Source organism: Ascaphus truei, chromosome 4, assembly GCF_040206685.1.
Source record: "Ascaphus truei isolate aAscTru1 chromosome 4, aAscTru1.hap1, whole genome shotgun sequence".
Taxonomy (NCBI): Eukaryota; Metazoa; Chordata; class Amphibia; order Anura; family Ascaphidae; genus Ascaphus; species Ascaphus truei.
In genome coordinates, this window is record NC_134486.1 from 257,169,551 (window position 1) to 257,192,197 (window position 22,647).

The following is a 22,647-nucleotide window of genomic DNA, read 5'->3' on the forward strand; positions in this document are numbered from 1 at the left end:
CCATCATTTTTAGTGTTTTGGTTCTCTCATAAATAATGAGCTTCATTAGTGATATAGAACAGTCATCCAAGATCCTATTCCACTCTTTTAAAAAATGTTCATTCTGCTTACCGAAGGTGGGTGATTTACGAAAACGCAGGCCCCTAGGGACTCTATCACACTCCACATATTTTTGAATAGTTCTTTTTTCAAGGTGGATTTTTCCTTCGGTAAGGAGTAATTGCTCTAAAACTTTAAAATTCTTTTCAATAGACCCCTTAACATTTCCCTTGTCAGGAACTACAGTATGTTCCTCAGAAAACAATGAATCAAAATTTTCATCACGTTTTTTCCGGCAATCTACCAGGCTCCAAACCATGGTCCGGATAGAGTGTAGAACCACACAATAAGTGTAAATATATAACAAGTGTAAGTGCAGCACCAAACAGAGCAAAAGATAAGTGAGAAGAAATAAAGTGCGCAGCTAATAAATGAGTGACGTGATAATTAGTGATTAAATAAATTACGTGACCTTGAACAGAGCGTCTGCAGCTGCGATGGAGGGGGGGCTCAGGGACCCCCTAAAGCTAACAGATAAAAACAGAAAAGACACAGCGCACAACGCTCATAGTGCATTAAAAGTTTATTCTAGTTTATGTTCTGTTGCCATTGACAACCATTGACAACCAGTGACGCGCGCTACCGGGACTTTACCCCGCCCCTGCCGCTCTCCCATTGGTTACGAGAGCAGAAGGCTAAGCCAATGAGGCACGATCGTGTGGTATTTAGAATTCTCCCGAAACCACTCTATTCAAATCCCTGATGAAGAAACCCACGGGTTTCGAAACGCGTTGGATATTTGGTCAAGAGTTCTACCTCTAACTATCACCCCACCACGTGAGCTGACCGAGTGTGAACGGCGCCAGAACCGGCGATCTCCCCCGCGGTGACGTCATCAACCCGGAAGTGCTTCGCACGGAGGGGAGTGAGAGAATCCAGCTGGTGTGGAGTTTCGCTTTGGCAAAGCACTGCATGGGACAGCAGCTTACGTTTGACTCGTGCTCTGGGGAGCAAGAACTATCAAAGGCTTCCTACCTATCCCAATAGGATCCTGCACCTGAGATACCAGCGTCCATACCCTTGTGAGGACACTCGTTCCGGTTTCCTGAGGCGCTTGGGTAACATTATCCCGAAACTGCTTGTTTTTAATTACATTGATGTAGGCACAATACTCACCTTATCTTATTGTTTATGCCAATATAACTTTTAATGCACTATGAGCGTTGTGCGCTGTGTCTTTTCTGTTTTTATCTGTTAGCTTTAGGGGGTCCCTGAGCCCCCCCTCCATCGCAGCTGCAGACGCTCTGTTCAAGGTCACGTAATTTATTTAATCACTATTTATCACGTCACTCATTTATTAGCTGCGCACTTTATTTCTTCTCCCCTATCAGTTATGCCTGGGAGACATATGTCTGAGTGCTTCATCCAGCACTCATAAGGGTTAACCCAGGTGGAAGCTAGGTGATCAGGATGTAAACTGACACCTGATAAGCAGCAAGGTATAAGATGATGGTGTTACTGGCAGTAGCTGCCTGCTTTAGACCAGAGCACACGGCTATATGTGCTGCTAGCCAGACGGATACATCAAACTAACTCCTGCAACCAAAGTAAGACTTGTTCATTTGTTTTTCCTGACTGCTTAAAAGACACTTACGGTTTGGTTATGGTTTAGCCAGCCAGCCTGCTAGATAGGCCTGGTGTGTTAGTCAGTCCTCCCAATGTGGAGCAGGATTTGTTTTGTTTAAAGGGACAGTGTACCCACATGTTATGTATGCTGTGGAGAAATAAAGCCACTGAACGTTTTCATTATCCTAAAACTATATGTGTGGACTGTTCCCTGACCTCGGCTACAGGCCGTCCTGCCACAGGTGGTGTCTGAAGTGGGATGTCGGACGGCCCTTGTATCTGAAGGGCCACACAAAAAAAAAAAAATGGAGACAATTTTTTCTCAGTTCCTTGAGCAACAGCTCCAGCTAGCAGAGAAGCAAGCTGAGCGACAAGCCCAGCAAGATGAACAACAGGCCCGGCGAGAGGAAAAGCTACTCCAATTGCTGGCCGAAGGCCCAGCCCCAGGCAGACCAGAGATTCCAAATAACCCACCGGTAATACTGCCTAAAATGAAGCCAACCGAAGACCCAGAGGCATTTCTCCTCACTTTTGAAAGGGTAGCCACGGCCCACGGCTGGACAGTTGATTGCTGGGTAACGACTCTGGCTCCACTCCTCATAGGGGAAGCTCAGGCAGCCTACCAGGCTCTTCCAGCAGACGAGGCCATGAACTATCAGCAACTAAAGGCTGCTATTCTGGATCGCCTAGGCCTCACTCCAGAGACCTACCGACAGCGGTTCCGTACAGTGAAATATACAAACAGAGACAGACCCCGGGTCGTAGCCCACCGCTTAGTAGACTTATGTACCAGGTGGATACAGCCAGAAAAACATACCAAGGCAGAGATCCTTGAACAGTTTGTGCTCGAGCAATTCATACAGATACTGCCCCCCTCCTCCCGCTCCTGGGTAAAAAGACACGCTGCATTTTCCCTGGATTCAGCGGTCCGCTTGGTGGAAAACTTCCTTGGCAACGACACCCAACAGGATAGCTGGGAACGGTCCGTGCAAACACCAGTTTCTTCCGGTGATGCCAGAGGCAGGAGAGCAGACAATCGAGGGTCTACAATCCGCCAGCTCGGGAGTTCCAGTCAACCCGATCGGAAGACCCTTTCCCATCTCGGAGGGTTCCTGGTACAAACTCCCGCAGAGACGCCCGTCCCGGGTCCGAGGCCATCGGATCACTCAAGGGAGGCCGCCACCCACAGTATTCCCCGAGAACCTGGACTTCCGTCACCCAGCCGGTGGAGAGGATACCACCACCAACCAGAAGGGAGGATCCCATCCAACAGCGGAGAGGTCCAAACACCGAGCCCCGTCGAGAGCTTCCACTGACGACCGAGTTTGCGGACTCAGGAGATGATGAGATGGACTGTTCATATGGCAGAACCACTGCCACAGCTTCTCTCCGAGGGGACCACAATCCGTGGTTAGTCCCAGCATCTTTGGAGGGGAAAGTAGTAAAAGCCATGCTGGACTCGGGATCTGGAAAAACCCTGATCCTAGAGGGCCTAATTCCAAGCAACAGACTATCCTATGACTCTCCTTGGAATATCGAATGTATCCATGGGGATTCAAAGAGATACCCGACCGTGAATGTTCTACTGCGTATCAAGGATCAAGAGGCTAGCCTACTAGTGGGAGTTGCTCCCTGGCTACCTGCTCCTGTTCTACTTGGCCGAGACTGGCCCTACTTCGAAACATTGTTGGCCCCTACTCCTACGGAGCCTACTTCTCTGGTTCCGGAGAAGCCCGGAGACTTGTTTCCTTTTTCCCCAGAGATTTTCCCCCGTCCCAAAGACACGTAAACAGAGACGTGCGGAAAAAGAGGACTGGTTAAGAAAGGCTGGGACTCTTGGTAACATTGGTCAGCCCAAAGGACTGCAGGTCATGGCCGGGGATGACCAGGGTGGGGAACAGATAGATACGGGAATGTTGCCAGACCTGGATCTTCCTGACTTCCGTCAGAGGCAGAGGGAAGACCCAGCTCTGGCTAGACAATATGAGAAGGTGGTACAGGTCAACAACAAGATAATGGACAAACAAGGTGCAAGAGTGTTTCCACATTTTGAACTGTTAAATGACATTCTATATCGTGTGAATAAGGTTACACAAACAGGGGAGGTCATTCGACAGATGCTAGTCCCTAAAGGGTTGATTTAAACAGTGTTCATCCTAGCCCATACTCTCCCATGGGGTGGTCATTTGGGCAGAGATAAGACCACGGACCGCATCTCGTCTCGGTTTTACTGGTGACATCATGAAACTATGTGAGACATGTCCTGAATGCCAGTTAACTAGCCAAAAAGGACAGAAGCCGGCTCCCTTGGTCCCTCTGCCCTTGGTTGCCGTCCCATTCGAGAGAATTGGGGTAGATCTGGTCGGACCTTTAGAACCCTCTGCGAAGGGACATAAATTTATACTCGTTGTTGTAGATTATGCCACCAGATATCCTGAGGCCTTCCCTCTGAGATCAGCCACTGCTAAACAGGTTGCTCACAGGCTGTTAGAACTGTTCTCTAGGGTAGGACTTCCCCAAGTAATGTTACCTGACCAGGGAACAAATTTCATGGCAAAGTTAATGCAGGATGTCCTGAAGTTATTGGAGGTAAAATCCGTCAGGACCTCAGTCTACCATCCTCAGACTGATGGATTGGTAGAGAGGTTTAACCGTACTTTAAAAACCATGCTTAGGAAGTTGTGGACACTGAAAAGCGAGCTTGGGATGAACTTCTCCCTTTCCTGTTGTTTGTGGTACGATAAGTTCCCCAATCATCCACAGGCTTCTCCCCGTTTGAGCTCCTATATGGACGCCAACCTCGGGGTATTCTCGACCTACTGAAGGAATCCTGGGAGGAGGAGTCCTCCCCCTCCAAGAATACCCTTCAGTATGTCATAGACCTTAGAAACCGCCTAGACATGATAGGTCGGTTTGCTAAGGAAAACCTCAAATCTGCTCAAGAACGTCAAGAGAGGCAGTACAACCAAAATGCTCGCATGAGGGTCTTCCAACCTGGGGACCAAGTGATGCTACTACTACCGACATCCGAGAGTAAACTCCTTTGCGAAATGGCAGGGTCCTTTCCAAGTTCTCCGCAGCACCGGGGAGGTGAACTATGAGATCTCTCAACCAGGGTCCAGGAAGGGTAAACAAATCTACCACGTAAACCTCCTGAAACCCTGGAAAACAATGAGATCGCTGTTCATCCACCCTCGGGAAGGAGAGACGGATTTGGGTCCACAGCTTCCAAAGGGTAGTACGTACAATGACCATCAGGTTCCCATGGGAGGGCAGTTAACAAGGGAACAAAGGTCAGACCTACTAGAATTATGTGACCAGTTCCCAGATGTTTTTTCTGAGCTGCCAGGGCAGACTGATTTAGTGTCCCATAGGATTGAGACAGAACCTGGCTTAAAAGTACGGTCTCGTCCCTATAGATTGCCAGAGGGCCGAAAAGACCTGGTAGAGAGGGAGATAATAGACATGTTGGAATTGGGCGTGATCGAGGAGTCCCACAGTGAATTGTGTAGTCCTATAGTGTTGGTCCCTAAACCAGATGGGAAGGTGAGGTTTTGCGTGGATCTGCGAAAGGTAAATGCTGTATCCAGATTTGATGCATACCCAATGCCTAGGGTGGATGAATTGCTTGACTCGCTTGGTAAAGCAGAGTATATCTCCACCCTAGATCTCACGAAAGGATATTGGCAGATACCTCTAGCGGAAGAATCCAAATGCAAAACTGCCATCGCCACCCCTCTCGGTTTATACCATTTCATCACTATGCCATTTGGGTTACATGGGGCTCCAGCCACGTTCCAAAGGTTAATGGACAAGGTACTACGACCCCATATGGCATATGCCGCGGCCTACTTGGATGACATTGTCATCTATAGCAGACACTGGCAGTCTCATATGAAAAGGTTAAGGGCAGTCCTAACGTCCTTAAGAGAAGCAGGGCTCACTGCAAATCCAAAAGAATGTGCCCTGGGTAAATCCACTACAAAATACTTGGGCTATGCCGTTGGGGGAGGGATAGTAAGGCCACTAGCTAGCAAGGTGGCCGACATAAAGGAAGTCCCCACCCCACAGACAAAGACACAGGTCCGCTCCCTTTTGGGGTTAGCAGGGTATTACAGGCGTTTATCCCCAATTTTTCAGACATTTCTGCACCCCTAACAGATCTGACAAAAAAGAGTGCCCCGACCCAAGTTAAATGGTCTTGGGAGTACCAAGACGCCTTTGACATGCTAAAAAAGTGCCTGTCAGAGGGCCCCGCTCTTCGGAGCCCAGATTTTAAAGAGCCCTTCATCATCCAGACGGATGCCTCAGAGGTAGGACTGGGAGCAGTGCTGTCCCAGCAATTTGATGGTGTTGAATACCCCATACTGTTCATCAGCCGGAAGCTGTTCCCAAGGGAAGTGAGGTATTCCGTCATTGAGAAGGAGTGCCTCGCTGTAAAATGGGCAATTGAGGCCTTGAGACATTATGTCGCTGGAGTACACTTCACCCTGGTCACTGACCATGCGCCCTTGAAGTGGTTAAACACCATGAAGGACACAAACTCAAGGTTGACCAGGTGATATATGGCCCTCCAACCCTTCTCTTTTGATATTCAGCATAGACCTGGAAAGGACCATGGAAATGCTGATTTTTTTGTCAAGAGGAGTGGAGGGTCGGGCTTCAGCCGTGTGGGACACTAGCTACACACAAACAGGGGAGGTATGTGACAGGGTGAAGTCAACCCCTATCAGTTATGCCTGGGAGACATATGTCTGAGTGCTTCATCCAGCACTCATAAGGGTTAACCCAGGTGGAAGCTAGGTGATTAGGATGTAAGCTGACACCTGATAAGCAGCAAGGTATAAGATGATGGTGTTACTGGCAGTAGCTGCCTGCTTTAGACCAGAACACACGGCTATATGTGCTGCTAGCCAGACGGATACATCAAACTAACTCCTGCAACCAAAGTAAGACTTGTTCATTTGTTTTTCCTGACTGCTTAAAAGATACTTACGGTTTAGTTATGGTTTAGCCAGCCAGCCTGGATTTGTTTTGTTTAAAGGGACAGTGTACCCGCATGTTATGTATGCTGTGGAGAAATAAAGCCACTGAACGTTTTCATTATCCTAAAACTACACTGGCGACACACTTTATTCGAGCTCGGCTAGTCCCACGAATTCGGGTATACCCGGGTGTATTGAGGTTTGTGACTGTTTTCTGCCCGAGTGCATTGAGGTATTTTCCAAGCAGGGATTGAAGCATTTTATTCCCGCTGGCTGCAATACTGCACAGTATATATATATATACTGCATTACAATTCATGAATTTATGCCATCTGGTAGACACGCGAAGCATTGCAGCCTATTAAATCCTAATCATTATCATTTAACAGATCAGCCGCCCGTCAGCCAGGCATGAACCCAGGCTGGGAAGGCAAATGCAACGGGGCTTGTCAGAGGTGAGGAGCGGCGCATTCCAGGTATCTGCCAGGTACATACTGGGTATTTGCTCGAATAAAGTGTGTCGGTGCAGTATACGTGTGGACTGTTCCCTGACCTCGGCTACAGGCCGTCCTGCCACAGGGCCTGTTTCAAAAGAAGAAGTGGGTGTGACTTTCTAAATGGTTGCTGTAGCAACCAAAGGATGATCAGTACATTAAAAAAATAATTAAAATGGCAATAGAAGTTAAAACAAAGAAGACAATATTATCTAATACTACAGAACTTATTTGTTAAAAAAAATAAACGTTTTGCTGTTTAAAAAGGGCGAGCAAATGATCAAAATTAGAGATTACTACTGAGGTTACTCAGAGATTACTACTAGGTTGACCAAATCAAGCTCAGAGATTACTGCTACATTTAAAGCCTCAAAATGTCCTGGTTTATCCGGGACACTAAGGATTTGCATAGGTATGTATAAAATCACAAATGGATTTAAAAAAATGACTGAGGAATGCAGTAAAAAGGATTCATAGAGTCACCCAAACTAAAGTATCACAAAGTACATTTTTTAGAGCTGCCCCTTCCAATGTTATAAAAGATTGCTGGCTCATGCATGTCTGGTTTGAACCTTCCAGAAATTCAATAGCACTTCAAAAAATGCAACCCCACTTTGCAACATATACTAGAATTAAAACAAAATAAAACAACTTAGCCATGTGACACATCAGCATTAAAAACCTTCTTTAATATTATTAACATTTCTTTATTATTTATGTTTTATTCCTATGCAAACCACAAAGAAAACTAACTAATATCAGTGAAATCATCTAATGCAAGCAGATTTGTCTAAGGCTGCATCCCCGCTAGCGCTGAGCGGGCGGCGCTTGGCGAGGTGACTTGCATATATTTATATATGCAAGTCCCCGCTGCCGCGATGCGCACCAGCGTATGCGCGGGCACACACGTGATGCGCTTAAGTAAATAAAATGTTTAAACTTTCCCGCTCGCTCAACTATTCGGCAATGCCGCCCCCCCTCAACCTCCCCCGCAAGCGCGCGAGCAGACGTAGGACACCCGCCAAGCATGCTTTGAGCGCCAGCGCGCTCAGCGCTAGTGGGGACTCAGCCTAAGAAGAATTTGGGGCTCAACCCTAATTTAGGAAACAATCCAGTAGCAATTTCTAAGTCACATAGTGACTAGAGTTAAGCAGCAGCAGCAGCAGCAAGGACGTTCTGTTGAGAACTTCACTATAACATGTGGCACACTTATTATTGCTTGGCTCTCTTATCCTCCCTTAGAGGAAACCACACTGATCAGATACAAATGTGCCATCTGCCACTGATTGTTTGTTAGTGACACTGATTTGGAGTTTCATTGATTTTTATTCTAATGTAGGGCTACTTATTAAGAACAGCTTTTCCATGAGATAATTTATTTATACAAATATACATCTCTCCGTATTCATTAAACAGTTCTTGTATGTCCAAACTATATGAAAATATGACTTCAGATCACAATTTGGTTCCAGCTGTGGGAATCCATTTGGTATTCATATGAGGAAATATCTCAAAATTAGGTATCCACATGCTGACCACGAGAAGGTGCGAGATTACATCCATGTAAGCACTTTGTTCACCGCGGCTCCTCCGTGGTTCAGCTACTGTATGGTCAGCCGGCAGAATTATTTGTGTGGTTAATAATGTTATTGCAATTCAGTATGCGTGTCCGGTATATCGTGCACTGAATATGTTCGCCTATGATACTCAGTAGGAGTAAGGGTAAGAAGACCGCAAATTGAAAAGAAATGCCGGGGATTTAAACTTGGTTTTATGTGGCACCGAAAACAGTAAGGGGTCTATTCTAGTAGCTTCCATAACATTACTGCTATCTTGAATGGGCTGGCATGTTCCCACCGAATAGTTTGTCATTTGTGATATCACAGTATTCAGAAAGAATCTGAAACCATTTCCACAAGTCACAAACCATGAGGTAGGAAAATGCCAATACTGATCAGGACAGCAGCGATTGTATCTCAGCCTCTCTCAAAGTTCTCCTTCATACGATCCGCAGTCTGTAAGAGCTGCACAGAGAGCTGCACATAGAGAGCTGCTTCTCCCTGCAGAGCTCTCACAGGCAATCAAAGTTTTTATTTAAATTTGAATACTAGTGTACGGGAGCAGGGGGTCTCCGGAGCTGAACCGCATTAATTTCAAGTCCGGGGATCTCTGCTTCCCGAGTTACAGGCCCTGGTATTACAGGGTACCAGTATTAATCAGCGCCGGAGACTCCCGGCTTCAATCTGATGCAATAAAAATAAAACTTTTTTCTAACTCCTACTCTCAAATCCCATCCCGCCACCCTTGGGGTGGTAAGATGAGATCTGTGATAAGCTTGCCAGTTCAAAGCTCCGATTATCTCATCCAAGCTACTAGAACACTGTGATATAAAAATGGTGATCTGGAGCTGTTTTTCAGCTCCCGCTCGGTGTGTTTTGGCCACGGTGCTACTGCTCGGGAAAATTCACTTCCCGAACGAGTTTAGCAGGCCATCTGAGCTTTCTAAAAGCAAACTTGACAAATCGTTCAGGGAGTGCTCAAAAACCTTGATGAGTTACAGTAGTTATCAAAGTTTATAGAATAGGCCCCTACGTCTTGCTATATCTGTACAGTAGGATTAATTTATTGCATACAGCAGATGGTGCATTGCACATCTTTGTCCAAGCAGGCCAAGAATCTGTATCTTTGTCCAAGCAGGCCAAGAAGTTCATACGGGTTTCAACACAAGATACAATTTAGAAATGTATGACTTTAAACACTGCCATTCTTTGTTTGATACGACCTTGTACTTTTCATCAAGAGTAGAAGGTTCACACTTTACTCAAAACACTATGCAGTAAGCAAATTTGTCTCAGTTCTTTTTTTAAATGTGAGACGAGATCTGCCTACAGCCTGGGCTGCCAATAAAAATCTTGGGGCTCAGGACAAATGTAAGTAGCAGGACCTCCCCATCTCCCCAACCCAAAGGGCACCTACCATGAAAAAATCCTTTTAGGACGTAACTTTTACTTGCATATTCTCATGTGCTATTGGAAAACTGAAAAATAAATCTGATGTTACAATGCAATCTGTTTATTTTAATATTTTTTATTAAGTTACCTTAAAAGTTGTCAGGTATGAGCCTGGGGGATCAGGAGGTAAGGTATGTACCTGGGTGAGCAGGGGGATAAGGTATTGGCCCGAGGAAGGAGTGGGGTAAGGTATGGGCCTGGGGAAGCATGGGAAGTAAGGTATGAGCCTGGGAGCGAGGGGGCGTAAGGTATGGGCCTGGGAGCGAGGGGGCGTAAGGTATGGGCCTGGGAGCGAGGGGGAGTACGGTATGGGCTTTGGGAAGCAGTGAGATAAGATATTGACCTGGGGAAGGAGTGGAGGTTAGGTATGGCCCTGAGGGTGCAGGGGGCGTAAGGTATGGGCCTGGAGGACCGGGTAAGGTATGGGCCTGGGGGAGCAGGGGAGGTAAAGTATGGGCTTTGGGGAGCAGGGGAGGTAAGGTATGGGCCTGGGGGAGCACGGGGATAACGTATGAGCCTAGGGGAGCAGGGGGTTAGGTATTGGCCTGGGGAAGCAATGGGGTTTAAGGTATGGGCCTGGGGGTGGGGGTAAGTAAGGTATGAACCTGGGGCTAGAGGGGGTAAGGTATGAACCTGAGGGAAAAGTATGTGCAGAGTAGTGCAAGGGGTATAGGACTAGGAACCAGGGGGAGGTTACCTTTAGGGATGGAGCCTGGAGGTTCAAGGAAGGATCTGTAATGACCGACGGAGGGGCCTTCAGACAGCCCGGGAGGGCCTTGAAGGGGCTGCAAACACAGAGGGGCTTTCAGATAGGGGCTTGGCGTGGCTGCTGCCAGCCCATGAAGGGACCTTCAGATGGCACGTGGGTGGTCTTGGAGGGGATGCGGATGGCCCATGGAGGGGGGCGCTGGGGGGGACCTTGGGGCCACCACCAGCCCATGGAGGGGCCTTTGGAGGATGCAGGTAGGTTCCAGTGCAGGGGAAAAGAGAGTGAGAGAAGTTGAATGGCTGTTGGGGAACACACACACTGTATAAGCAACTGGACAGCCAGGAGGATTCAAACACGTTTTTTCCCCGCCTCTGCAGTTGCTTATATAAACTAGGTCCCTTCCGTGAGAGAGGCCACGATTGGCTCTCCTAACCAGGCTACAATTAAGCGACTGTGTCAGGGTTTTTTTTAACTCTACATTACGGGCAGGGGGCCCGGGGCCCCTCATTCACCAGGGCTGGGACAACAGTCCTGGCTGTCCCTCCATCGGCAGCCCTGCCTACAGCTATGTTTTTTTTATATATTGTACATTCAAGACATTTCAGGTAAGAAGGTAATCCTCTCTGAGATATATCAGTATATCGCTACAAAGTACACATTCTATTACAACAACAAAAAAGGCTGGGAGAATTCTATTTGATACAACTTGAGCATTAATGATTGCTTCATTAGATTAGTGCACCCCATCATCAAGGACGGGCTCTGGGCACTACACACGTCATGGATGGTTCAATTATGACAGCTTTCAATTGAGAAAGAGATTGAATAGACTTTTCTGATTTAATCATGCTGCCCACCTGACAACCTGCCCCCACTCAAGTACGTGCCCCAGTAACAGTACAGGTTGACCAACTTCGAAAAACAAGATGAACCTCCACCACAACTACATGATCGACTCGAATAGTTGCTACAATAGGTTGCTGCCACCCAATTTTCAGCCTCTGCCTGTGGATAATTAAAGTAAATATTTTAGTGTATATAGAACTTTCATTCCCAAATAGGGTTTCCAGGTGTCCGGTTTTGAACCAAACAGACCGGTATTTTTCTCCTGTGTCCGTTAAAAAACGAGAGGTAATACCGGACATGTATGTGTCCAGTATTCTCCTTCTGTGGATGCATGAGTGCGGAGAGTGGCCGGGCACAGGGTCCCCGCACTTACCTCCGATTGAGAAGTGACAGCACAAGCAGCAATGAAGCCATCTCCCGTAAGCCACAGTGTCAGGTAACCAGGGCAGCATCATCACCCTCCACCACCACCCCCCAAGCCAAGGAAAAGACTGACCAATCAGAGGGCTCTACATCATTAAGGGCATGCACAGCTCCCAATCTGCATCCTGGGAAATGTAGTTTCCTTCCATCATAACCCAGCTTTATCTGTGGGAGAGCAGAGAGCATCGGTGTGCCTCCTGCCTCCAAACAAACCTCTGAGATATTAATAGTGCAACTGTCTGTCAGGAGGACCTCCACAAGTAAGACAACAGGAGGGGGAAGAGGATAAGGAAAGAGAAGGATGGGAGTGGTGGCAAGGAAGGAGGGGGTGGTGGTCAGGAGGAGGAGGGGCTGTGAGAGGAGGATGGTGGTATGAGAGGAAGATGAGGGGGTTGCAACAATCTTGGAAGTAGTGGGCGAGGAGCATTAAGATCAGTATTTCTCGCCATGTATGACTGCAGGTATGTTATTTATAAATGATCTGACCGTTATGTCATTTTTTTTTAATTTCACTCCAAGTTTGCACCAATTTGTACCATTTCATATTCTGTTTCCTAAAAAATGCTGGGAGGGCACTCAATCCCCAAACCCTCCCCAGAATCTTTTTCAAAATACAATATGAAATGGTGCAAACCTGGAGTGAAATTTAGAAAAAAATGACGCAAGTCAGATCATTTTTATAAATAACATACCTCCCCACTGACTTTTCACCATTGTGTACAGTATTTTTGAAGGAGCCACCTGGCAACCCTATTCCCAAATGACCCTCATACGCATTCTATAGAACACACATTCGCCTAAATTCAAAGGCACGCATATACTTTCCATAGAACATGCATGCACCTAAATTCAAAGACACACATGTGCATATACAGGAGCAAGCACAGTGTACTTTAAGCATGTATTTCTTCTTGATATTAATAATCTCACAATTATTTTGCAGAATTAAACTGTACAAAAGAAGATGTCGATTGAAGTCTTTTGTACACTAATAACATTTTCAACCTTTTCTACTGACATCTGTTACTTGCATGTTATATTGAAGTATAGGCAAAGTGTAATATTTTCTACTTGTTTTACTATATTAATTGGATTAGATACATACACATTACTATACTTTTATACTATGAAAGTTTCACTTAAATAAAAACTGCAAACAACTGCAAAGGTGTTTTTCTTGTGTAATATTTACATGTATTGAGTGCTGACATTAGTGATTTGGGATTTGGCTACAATACTGACATAAGTTTCCTAACTTGTAGTGCATAGACAAACACTGCATTCAGTACCCTCTAAGCACAGGAATTCTGCTAAACTCTAAGGCTGAGGCCCCAGTACCTCCGCTGCACGCGCGCTCGCGAGACTGGCGGCGCGTGCAGCCGATTCCCCGGTCTGCAGGGAGCTGCAGACCAAAAGACCGGGGGGGGAGGGCGTGGCGGGGGAGTGACAGGGGCGCGGCCATGACATCACTCGGTAGGTTCGCCCTCATTGGCTGAACCGCCGGGGGGCATGGCTTAGCGCTCCGTAGCGAGTCCTGTTCTCAATTCTATTGAGAGCAGGAGCAACTCGTGCCACAGCGCTGCGGCCCCCCCTCGCAACGGGCCCGACGCCATTGAGGGGAGGGCTCTTGTCCCTATAGTGTCCGCCACAGCGGGCGCTGCAGTAGCCAGCGGGGACCAGCCCTAATGCCTCATTAATGGCATATATTGTTAAAAGCGAGAACTATTTCACCAATCAACCGGCCTTTGTTAACCAATTGTCAAATCTAATAAAGATGTTCACACCCATCAGTGGTCAATACTTCTCAGCTGCTCCCATAACTGCAGAGTACTATAGCTGATACTAAACTGCATTTTTGCAGCCGGAGCTCATTCGCATCTCACTTGCAGTCGCCACATTCACAAAATGCAAATAAATACCAGGAATTTCCACTTCGTTTCTCACGGGGACAGTAAGTCTTGCTTCATCTGTATATTTCCACACTTTCCTATTACACTTCGGTGAGAAATATTGGAAATATTTTCATATTTTTTAATAAATCACACTTATACAATTCTTCTTTGAAAAAAATCTCAGTTGAATAGGTATATTTTTTTGGAGGTACTGTATTTAAAGAAAGAGGAATATTAATAAACTCTACTCTGACCGTACCTCTAACCCCCACCTCTCCATCTCCCTCACTCCTCTTTAGAAAAAAAGCAACTTTGCTCATTTTTTAGTAGTATATATTAATATCAATGAACACAGAAAAAAACAATAGACACAATTTAATGAATAGGCCCTGCAGACTTCTTTTCAGTCACTACTTTTCCATAAAAATTCCATTTTCAATCTAGGTCAGCTACAGTACATCTCTTATTTTTGTCCTTTGAAAATGATTTTCCTGCAACAAGTGTGTATACTGCTTTAAAATGTAATACTATGGGTTCAATTCTATATATGCCGAAGCTGCCGTTGGCATAGATTTCGAAAGAAAATCCCCATAGACTTCAATCGGAATTTTCAGCCAAAAATTGCCAGGAGAGACGATTTGACGTATATAGAATAAGATACAGATGCAGCCACCAGTATCCGACCACTTGCCTTGGAGAATCTGGGGCAATCTCCCAGTAAATTGCAATATTTCTGTGAGATTTCTGCAGCCAGACTAATGGCTCATCGGATTAACACAGCGCAGGTCCCTAAAGGTCCCATTCAGTTTGAATGGGACTGCAGCATTTACTGTGAGATTGCCCCAGTATTTTCCCAGGCAAGTGGTCGGATACTGGTGGCTGCATCTGTAATAATATTTGCGAGATTTCACAGATCACCAATATATCAGATAAATACCTTTATATTCATTTATATGTATCACAAATGTATTGCTTCACGATATCATCTTTATTACTTATATCACTTTATAATAATTATTAATTTACTACATTTTAGTCACCTACACGTGCACTTCAGTGTGGAAGCGCCTTATTCAAATCACCCTTGGGATGTATATAGAATAAGGCCGCAAGTCTTGTGTTTTTAACCCTTTTACTGCCAGAGGCCAACACAGCCTTTGCTCGTTTTTGCTCTTTTCCAGTGTCTCGATGGGAGAATCGCAAGTTTAGGTATGACTTGGCTAACTTAATGTTAAGTCCCTGAGTTAACCTTAACAAACTTTAGTGAATATGCTCTGTTAGGGGAACCCTTCCTGTGCATATCATTTTCCCTAACACCAGTTATAGTTAACATGATGTTCTTCCCGGGAGAAAACGTGATTTTGCGTTACAGTATTAGCCTTTGAAGAAGGCTTAACCTGATGTTAAATTAGGTAAACATTATGTTAAGTCACTTAGCAGGACTTTGTGAATCTTGCATTACACTATGTGGGTTTTGTTTGTACAACATGTACTGTACAGTGTGTAATCTCTTACCATATCTGACATTCTGTGCATAGCACATTCCAGTTTAAAGGTCCTGTTTACAATGTTAATTACTGCCAACATTGTCTTGGATTTATGTGTTCTGTTAATTGAGTGAGTAATTATTTACTTTTGCACAAATCAACATTTCATTTCTTTTTTGGGACTTTTTTCCTTGTAAAGTATTACGATTAAAACCGCACAGTATGCTCGTACAGGCCTCTATATTTGTACTATATTTCCAGTTCATTACAGCCCCAAACATATTTAGCAAGTGTAGATACAGTGGTCTATTTAGGCTCCCAATATCAAAATCGGGGCACAACTAGTGCCCCCCAGAATGCAACAGATTAATTATCGTCCCATTGCTTTATTGGGATTCTTTTTCATTCATAAATTAGGTGCTTTTTCTTGTGCAAATGTTGCCCCACTTTTGCAGCTGGGATATTTCTGTTAAATTAACTCAACTTAGTATGCTTTGTTGGCTGTTTGGGATTGGTCTCGTCTAATTGAAGAAACTATTACACTAATCCTAATAAGATTTAAAATATGCGCGAGGTTTAAAATGATAAGTGCTTTCACTTCATCTCCACAGTGTGTGTGTGTTATATATATATCCTCTTTAGCCTGTGTCAATCCACTGCTGGATTAAGGCCTCCAAATGATCTTTCAGGTTGTATGGTTCTAAGCCTTTCGTCTCCATGTTGCTCCAACACATTTTATAACTTCTCCTCTCATCTTACTTTTGGTTGTCGTCTTCGTCTTTTGATATCCTTTGGAATCCAATTGAGTACTATCTTTGTACAATAATAGCCATTAGTTCTTGCTACAGTATATGCCCGGCCACTTTCCTTTCTTCACCCTTGTGATTATTTCATGGACTGTTGTTTGCATTTTAACCCATTCATTCTTTTTCCTGTCTTTTTGCTCTCACTTTTTATTGTACCATCAGGATAATTAATAGGATATCTGTTTAGCGCTGTTGTTCCTTATTCGCAATTGTTTAGCAAAAACCTTACATTTGTTTTTAGAGAAATTAGTTACAATGGTGCTTTTTCCAGGGCAAAGTTACACATGAAAGATACAATCTCACTCAGCAGGCTAGAAAGCTTCTTTTTGCAAAGGATCTGATTGGTTTTGCTAAATAAATCTAGCCATTATTATTATTATTATCGTTTACTGTATTTGTGAAGCAACAACAACATATTCTGCAGCGTGGTACAATAGGGTACAGAGTAATGTATATTACATAAACAGTTACATACAAGTAAGGACAAACAAGCACAACAAGATACAGAGAGCTAGTAAGATATTGTAAGATAAGATGTGACTGAGGTTAGAATATGGCCCAGCCTGACAGCTGAAGCCATTAAGGTTTTTTTTTTGTTGGGGGGGGGGGGATAGTTAGTCAGGTAGTTGTATACAAGTAACTCAAGTAGCTTGAAGGGAAAGGGGAGAAGAGAAATAGGGTGGTAGTTAGAGGAGAAGGATGAGTCAACTGAGTGTTTCTTTAGAATGAGCGTGATGAGTGCATGTTTGAAAGAAGATGGGAATGTGCCAAAGGTGAGAGAGAGAGGTTTAAAAGGTGAGTTAGGGTGGGGCTTAATGTGCTAGAGATGGTGCAGATGAGATTTGAGGGAATCGGATCAAGGGGGCAGGATGTATGGTGAGATGATGAGAGGAGCACGGAGACCTCATCTTCAGTCACAGGTGAAAATGAGCGGAGAGTGGATTTTGGTGTGCGAGGCGGGATAGGTGTTGCGTGTGGAGCTTAACATGAGAAGGAGTGGCTCAATGAGTAAGGACACTGAATATGAAGCAGGGGAACCTTGTTCAATTCCTGGTGTCAGCTCCTTGTGACCTTGGGCAAGTCACCTTATCTCCCTGTGCCTCAGGCACCAAAAAATACATTGTAAGCTCCGTGGGGCACGGACCTGTGCCTGCAAAATGTCTCTGTAAAGTGCTACTGTATGTAAAACTAGCAGCGCTATACAAGAACATTGTTTTTAATATGATTTATAACATTTGGTGAAGGTAATTGCCTTATATGAAGTGTGGTCATAAGGTAATATTTTATCTTCTACAAGCCTTTTTTGTGATTCTATTTTTGTGTTTTGAGGCCAGAAAAGACACAATTTACCATGTCTTATTAATAAAAGAAACTAAACAACAGTTGCAAATTGCTGTACAAATGGCAAGTATTTAGTAATTTATTAATTTTGTGGACATTTAATTTAATAAAATAACACATTTGTGCCATATTATCTCTTTATATTTGTGCATGTTGCTACTTATGATACAGTAATTTGGAAATAGTACAATTTAATTTTTTAACTGGATAAGCACTCAGAAATTATTGTCAACTCAAATAAACCTAATGCCCTTGTTTTATGGCTGATTTGTACTAAAAACTTATTGCTCAATTGCCCTCCTCGCTAACTCTTCACACTTCACACGTTCTTCATTCCTCAACTCAGTGACTCATTTAAAAGGCCGGATCTTCTTGACTTCTTCCAATTCCACAAGGACAATTTAATTATTACAGTGTCAGTGTTACTTCCATACTAATCTCCCAAGAATAACAATGACACCATGAATGATATTAGGACAAATGTAGAATACAAAATATAACTAACAGGCTGATTCTACTGTATAACCTCTGAAGAGGCAGATCGGAAAACTCACATTTAAGTCAATGGAAGTTTTCGCCCAAATGCAGTGCAATCTGCTGTTTCAGAATCTATGTTATCAGCCCCTAAGGCTTGAGCGGCATTTCCATTGTTCCTGGATGTTATCAGCATATGGTTTGTCTTTTTAGATGATAAGCATAATGCTTCATTGTATTGTATGTCTTTTTTTATATAGCAAATCAAACTCATTTATTGAGCCAACACTGTTTGATTTGCTAAACCCGTTGTGCCCTATGTTCCTTTGTTCATCTGTTCAGGACTGATCGCAGGCTTTCGTGCAAACACTGGAGCACCGGTAACTATCATTATTTTTCTTTATGAGGTGTGCAGCATTTCTCTTATATTGTCTGGTTTATTTATATAGCGCCATTAGTGTACATAGGTCATGCTCCTCCAGTTTTAATATTGGAGTTACTGTTTTAAAATAAATAAATGTATTAGCGTGCAATAGTATGTAAGAAATGTGCTGCGCTAATCGTGATAAGTGCACGTGAATATAAAGGGCAAATAAAAACACTAAATCATATGATACAATAGGGTAAATTAAGTGGCTGCCAATCAGTGAATCTGACCACCCGGTCAGATGAACAATACTATAGGAAAACAGATGCTATGCGGCACCTAGTGGTAGTGACTAAATACAGTATAGCTTTCACTTTGATATGAAAGCAAATGTTGCCAATGCAACCTAAGGGCTTGGTCCTGCTGCGTCCGGTGTCGCGTGCGGCCGCGTGCGCGTGCGCCACCAGCCCCTTACCTGCAATCTGTTGGTCCCCACTGCCTCCTCCCTCCGTGGCTCACTACGTGCTGTGACGCGTCAGCCGGCCAGCGCTACCAGAAGAACGTGTTCTGGAGCGTTGACGCGTCACGTGGTGCGCGTGTGAGCCAATGAGGAGGTAAGCAGGGGAGCAGGGAAGATGCTTGTAGGGAGGCGGCCTGTTGAGCTGTGTCATGGCTTGTTTTTTTTTGTTTGTGCCAGAGCGTGATCGTATCTCCGGGCTCCTGCACACCGGAGGAGGGGAGGGGGGTACGAACGGACGGACCCTCCGTTCAAACCACGCCCCCCCGCTCAAACCACGCCCCACCCGCTCCAGCTCCCGCTCCCTACAGACCGCAGATAGCGGTCTGTGCCTCTCAGCGCGCTGCCTGCGTGCAGTGCGGGCGCGCTGACTGAGTGAGCGGGGCCTTAGCCTAAGATGAATACAAACCACATATGCATACAATAAGTCCAAATAGTATAACTAAGTGTACTATCCTTAGTTATAGAAAAGTCACTCCGATGTTGTAGATTGGATCAGGTGAATCTCAGCATATGTAAAGAGAAAAACGTGCCAAACATAGTATGATATTTCATAAAATAGGGATAATTAACCCAAAAATGTAACTGATAAAGAATTTCTCAGAGGTAACAGTGTGAATTGCTGCTACGGTCTTGATACATACGTAGCCACAACCATAATATGTGTTGCAATAGTATATCACAGATAAGTGCCAAAACATATATATCATATAATATGTATACGTGTATATATATTGTGACAGGGTCATTGACTCTGTATATGTTGTAGGAGATGGCAGTATGCATGCTTTCCAGTAGAAGAGGGGTTAACCCAGCTTATTAAGCAGTCCACAGGTGATTCAAAGTAAGCTAGTTCACCTGCTTTAAAACAGGAAGAGGAAATGCCTCTGGGGCGGCAGTCTCTCTCTGAGGCACAGACAGAAGACAGAGGAGTGTTGACAGACAGACACAAGCTGCTCAGATTGATCCTGTCCCAAGGGGAGAATAAAGCTCCCAGGTAAGGAGCCAACTGGTTTTGTTGAACATTGTTGGGCTGGACTAGGTTAGCTAGCCAGCCAGGTAGTTAGCCTGCACTTTTGTTTAGTCAGTGCCCCGACCAGGGTTAGGTTTTTGTTTACGTTTTAATTTAAAGGGACAGTGTACCCATTGTTTTAGTTACCCTTTTTGGACAAATAAATCCACCAGCACTATTTCACCAGAAAAGTCGTGTTGTCTCCTCACTTACCACGGCCATCCTGCCACACGTGGTGTCAGAAGTGTGATGTCGAACACCCTGTAAAAGGGGCGGAGCTACAGATTGCGACTGGTGGAACCTGTCCACGCGGTAGCTGCCACTATGGAGGACGTTGTGAAGGCCTTAGTACACAACACCGCTGTCCAGCAAGAAGCTAACAAACAGGGACAGGAAAGCACGGCTGCACAACGTGAGACAAACCGGATACTTGCAGCCCAGCTTGACGTTATCGCAGACACACAGAAGCAGCTGATTGAGCAGCTGGCCCAGATTAAAATGGACTTGTCCAGTATGGCCCCGGCGCGGCCCGTCCAGGCGAACGTGTACCTGCAGAAAATTACGCCGTACGATGACGTCGAGGGATACCTCCGGTCCTTTGAGCTAATCGCTTCCCGGAAAAGTTGGGCCCGCTCTAAATGGGCTGGGATTATCGCACCCTTTTTACTGGGGGAAACCCAAAAAGCATATTGTGACCTCGACGAAGAAGCTGCAGCAGACTATGACTGTCTGAAAAGCGAAATCCTTGCAAGGATTGGAGTGACTCCCGCAGTTTGTGCGCAGAGGTTCCATACCAGGAAGAGAAGCCAGGAGATAACAGGAACAGAAGCCGCCCAGATCCCAGCTATGGGATTCGATTCACCTAGCGTCCAAGTGGCTAAAACCAGAGGTATATAACCCGACACGGATCCTTGAGATGGTGGTGTTGGACCGCTTCATTCGAGCGCTACCCCAGGACCTTCAACGGTGGATGGGGCAGGGAGATCCCCTCACTTGTGATGCCATGGTAGGCACAGTGGAGCAGTTTCTGGCTACCCGTGAACTGTCACGCTCCCCTCGCCCAATCCACAACCCACGTCCCAACACGAACGGTAGAGGCCAGCGCTGGCGCCAGGACCCACGACCATTCGCACGATTTGAGAGGGTGGAAGAAAACCCGGATAGGGACAGAAACTCTAAATCTCAGAAAGGGTTTCAAGAACGAACTGGGCCAATTGTTTGTTTTGAGTGTGGGGAGGCGGGACATATTAAGGCTCACTGCCCACAGTTGTCTGAGCCAATGGAGTGTGCGTATGGCTCTGTGAAGTCTGAATTTTGTGGGGTGGTAGGTATGACCCGCGAGGGAAAACGTACCCACAACTTCCTCACCACGGTGATTTTAAATGGTAAACCAATCTCCGCCCTGGTAGACTCAGGGAGTAATATTAACTTGGTATCAGGGAAGTTGGTTAAGCCTCTCCGGTTACACCAGGGTGAGAAGTTGCGGGTATTATGTGTACATGGGTGTACGCTTCCGTACACCATGACTCTGATAAAAGTGAAAGTCGAGGGGCAAGTCATCCAAATTACGGCAGCAATTGTACCAATGTTACCCCATTCCCTAGTGTTAGGCTGTAATTTCCCTGGTTTTGACACCCTGATCAGAGGCCAACTCACCTTAAACAATCCTACTCCGGATGAGCTTTTTCCATTTACAGACCCTGAATTAGTCTCCGAGGTGTCTAAAATCCCTAAATCAAAACGAGAACGTAGGAAGGGAAAAAAAAGAGGTACGCCCCAACCCCAGTTAGCACTGGTTACTACTCCTAATGGAGGGGGACCAGAGGGAGAGGAGTTCTCCGAGACAGGGCCTGTTGATGCTCAGGTGTCCGAGTTACCCGTGGAGGTAACCGGCCAAACTCCAGGTGAGGAAGGTTTTGGAAGTCTAGAACTTTCCCTGACTAACTTTGGTAGGGAACAGGCTAATGATCCCCAGTTGAAAAATGGGTATAGCCAGGCGGTAGATGTTAATGGGGTCCCGGTAGAAGGAACCACCAAGGAATCCTATCCATATTTTTATATTAAAAATGATTTGTTATACCATGTGAGCCAAGAGGAGGGCCAAGAAATAGAAAAATTGCTAGTGCCCAGTTCATTAGTAAGGAAGGTCCTAGAGCTAGCACACTTTCACTTATTGGGGGGTCATCTGGGAGTAGAGAAGACACAGCTAAGAATCCTAAAAAGATTTTACTGGCCAGGGATATATAATGCAGTAAAGAGATTCTATGCCTCTTGTCCCGAGTGTCAGTTGACAGCCCCCCAACCAAGTTCGAGGGCCCCATTGATCCCTATGCCTATTATTGAGATTCCATTTGAGAGGATCGCCATGGATATAGTGGGTCCCTTGGAGAAATCTGTCAAGGGTCATCAGTACATCCTAGTGATCCTAGACTATGCCACTCGCTATCCAGAGGCGCTGCCTTTACGTAATACTTCCTCCAAAGCTATAGCTAAGGAATTGTTACAGGTATTCTCCCGACTCGGGATACAGAAATAAATTTTGACAGATCAGGGTACCCCGTTTACATCTAGGCTTATGCGAGACTTTTGTAGAGCTAAAAATACAGTCCCTAAGAACC

At 45.2% G+C, this 22,647-nt stretch overlaps 1 protein-coding gene across 3 annotated transcripts in view; it reads left to right on the forward strand.

Moving 5' to 3' along the window:
- The window catches only part of ENPP3 (ectonucleotide pyrophosphatase/phosphodiesterase 3), a 154,096-nt gene that overhangs the window by 6,962 nt on the left and 124,487 nt on the right, over nt 1-22,647 (forward strand). Inside the window, exon 1 of one of the 3 annotated variants that reach the window (XM_075597330.1) lies at nt 17,175-17,238. The exons of 1 other annotated variant lie outside the window; for it this stretch is intronic. In XM_075597330.1, coding sequence (XP_075453445.1) covers nt 17,188-17,238 — 51 coding nt within the window. In that variant the 5' untranslated portion in view covers nt 17,175-17,187. Of the gene's footprint in view, nt 1-17,174; nt 17,239-19,945; nt 20,015-22,647 lie in introns of those variants that run through there. One more of the 3 variants, XM_075597333.1, reaches the window with a different exon arrangement.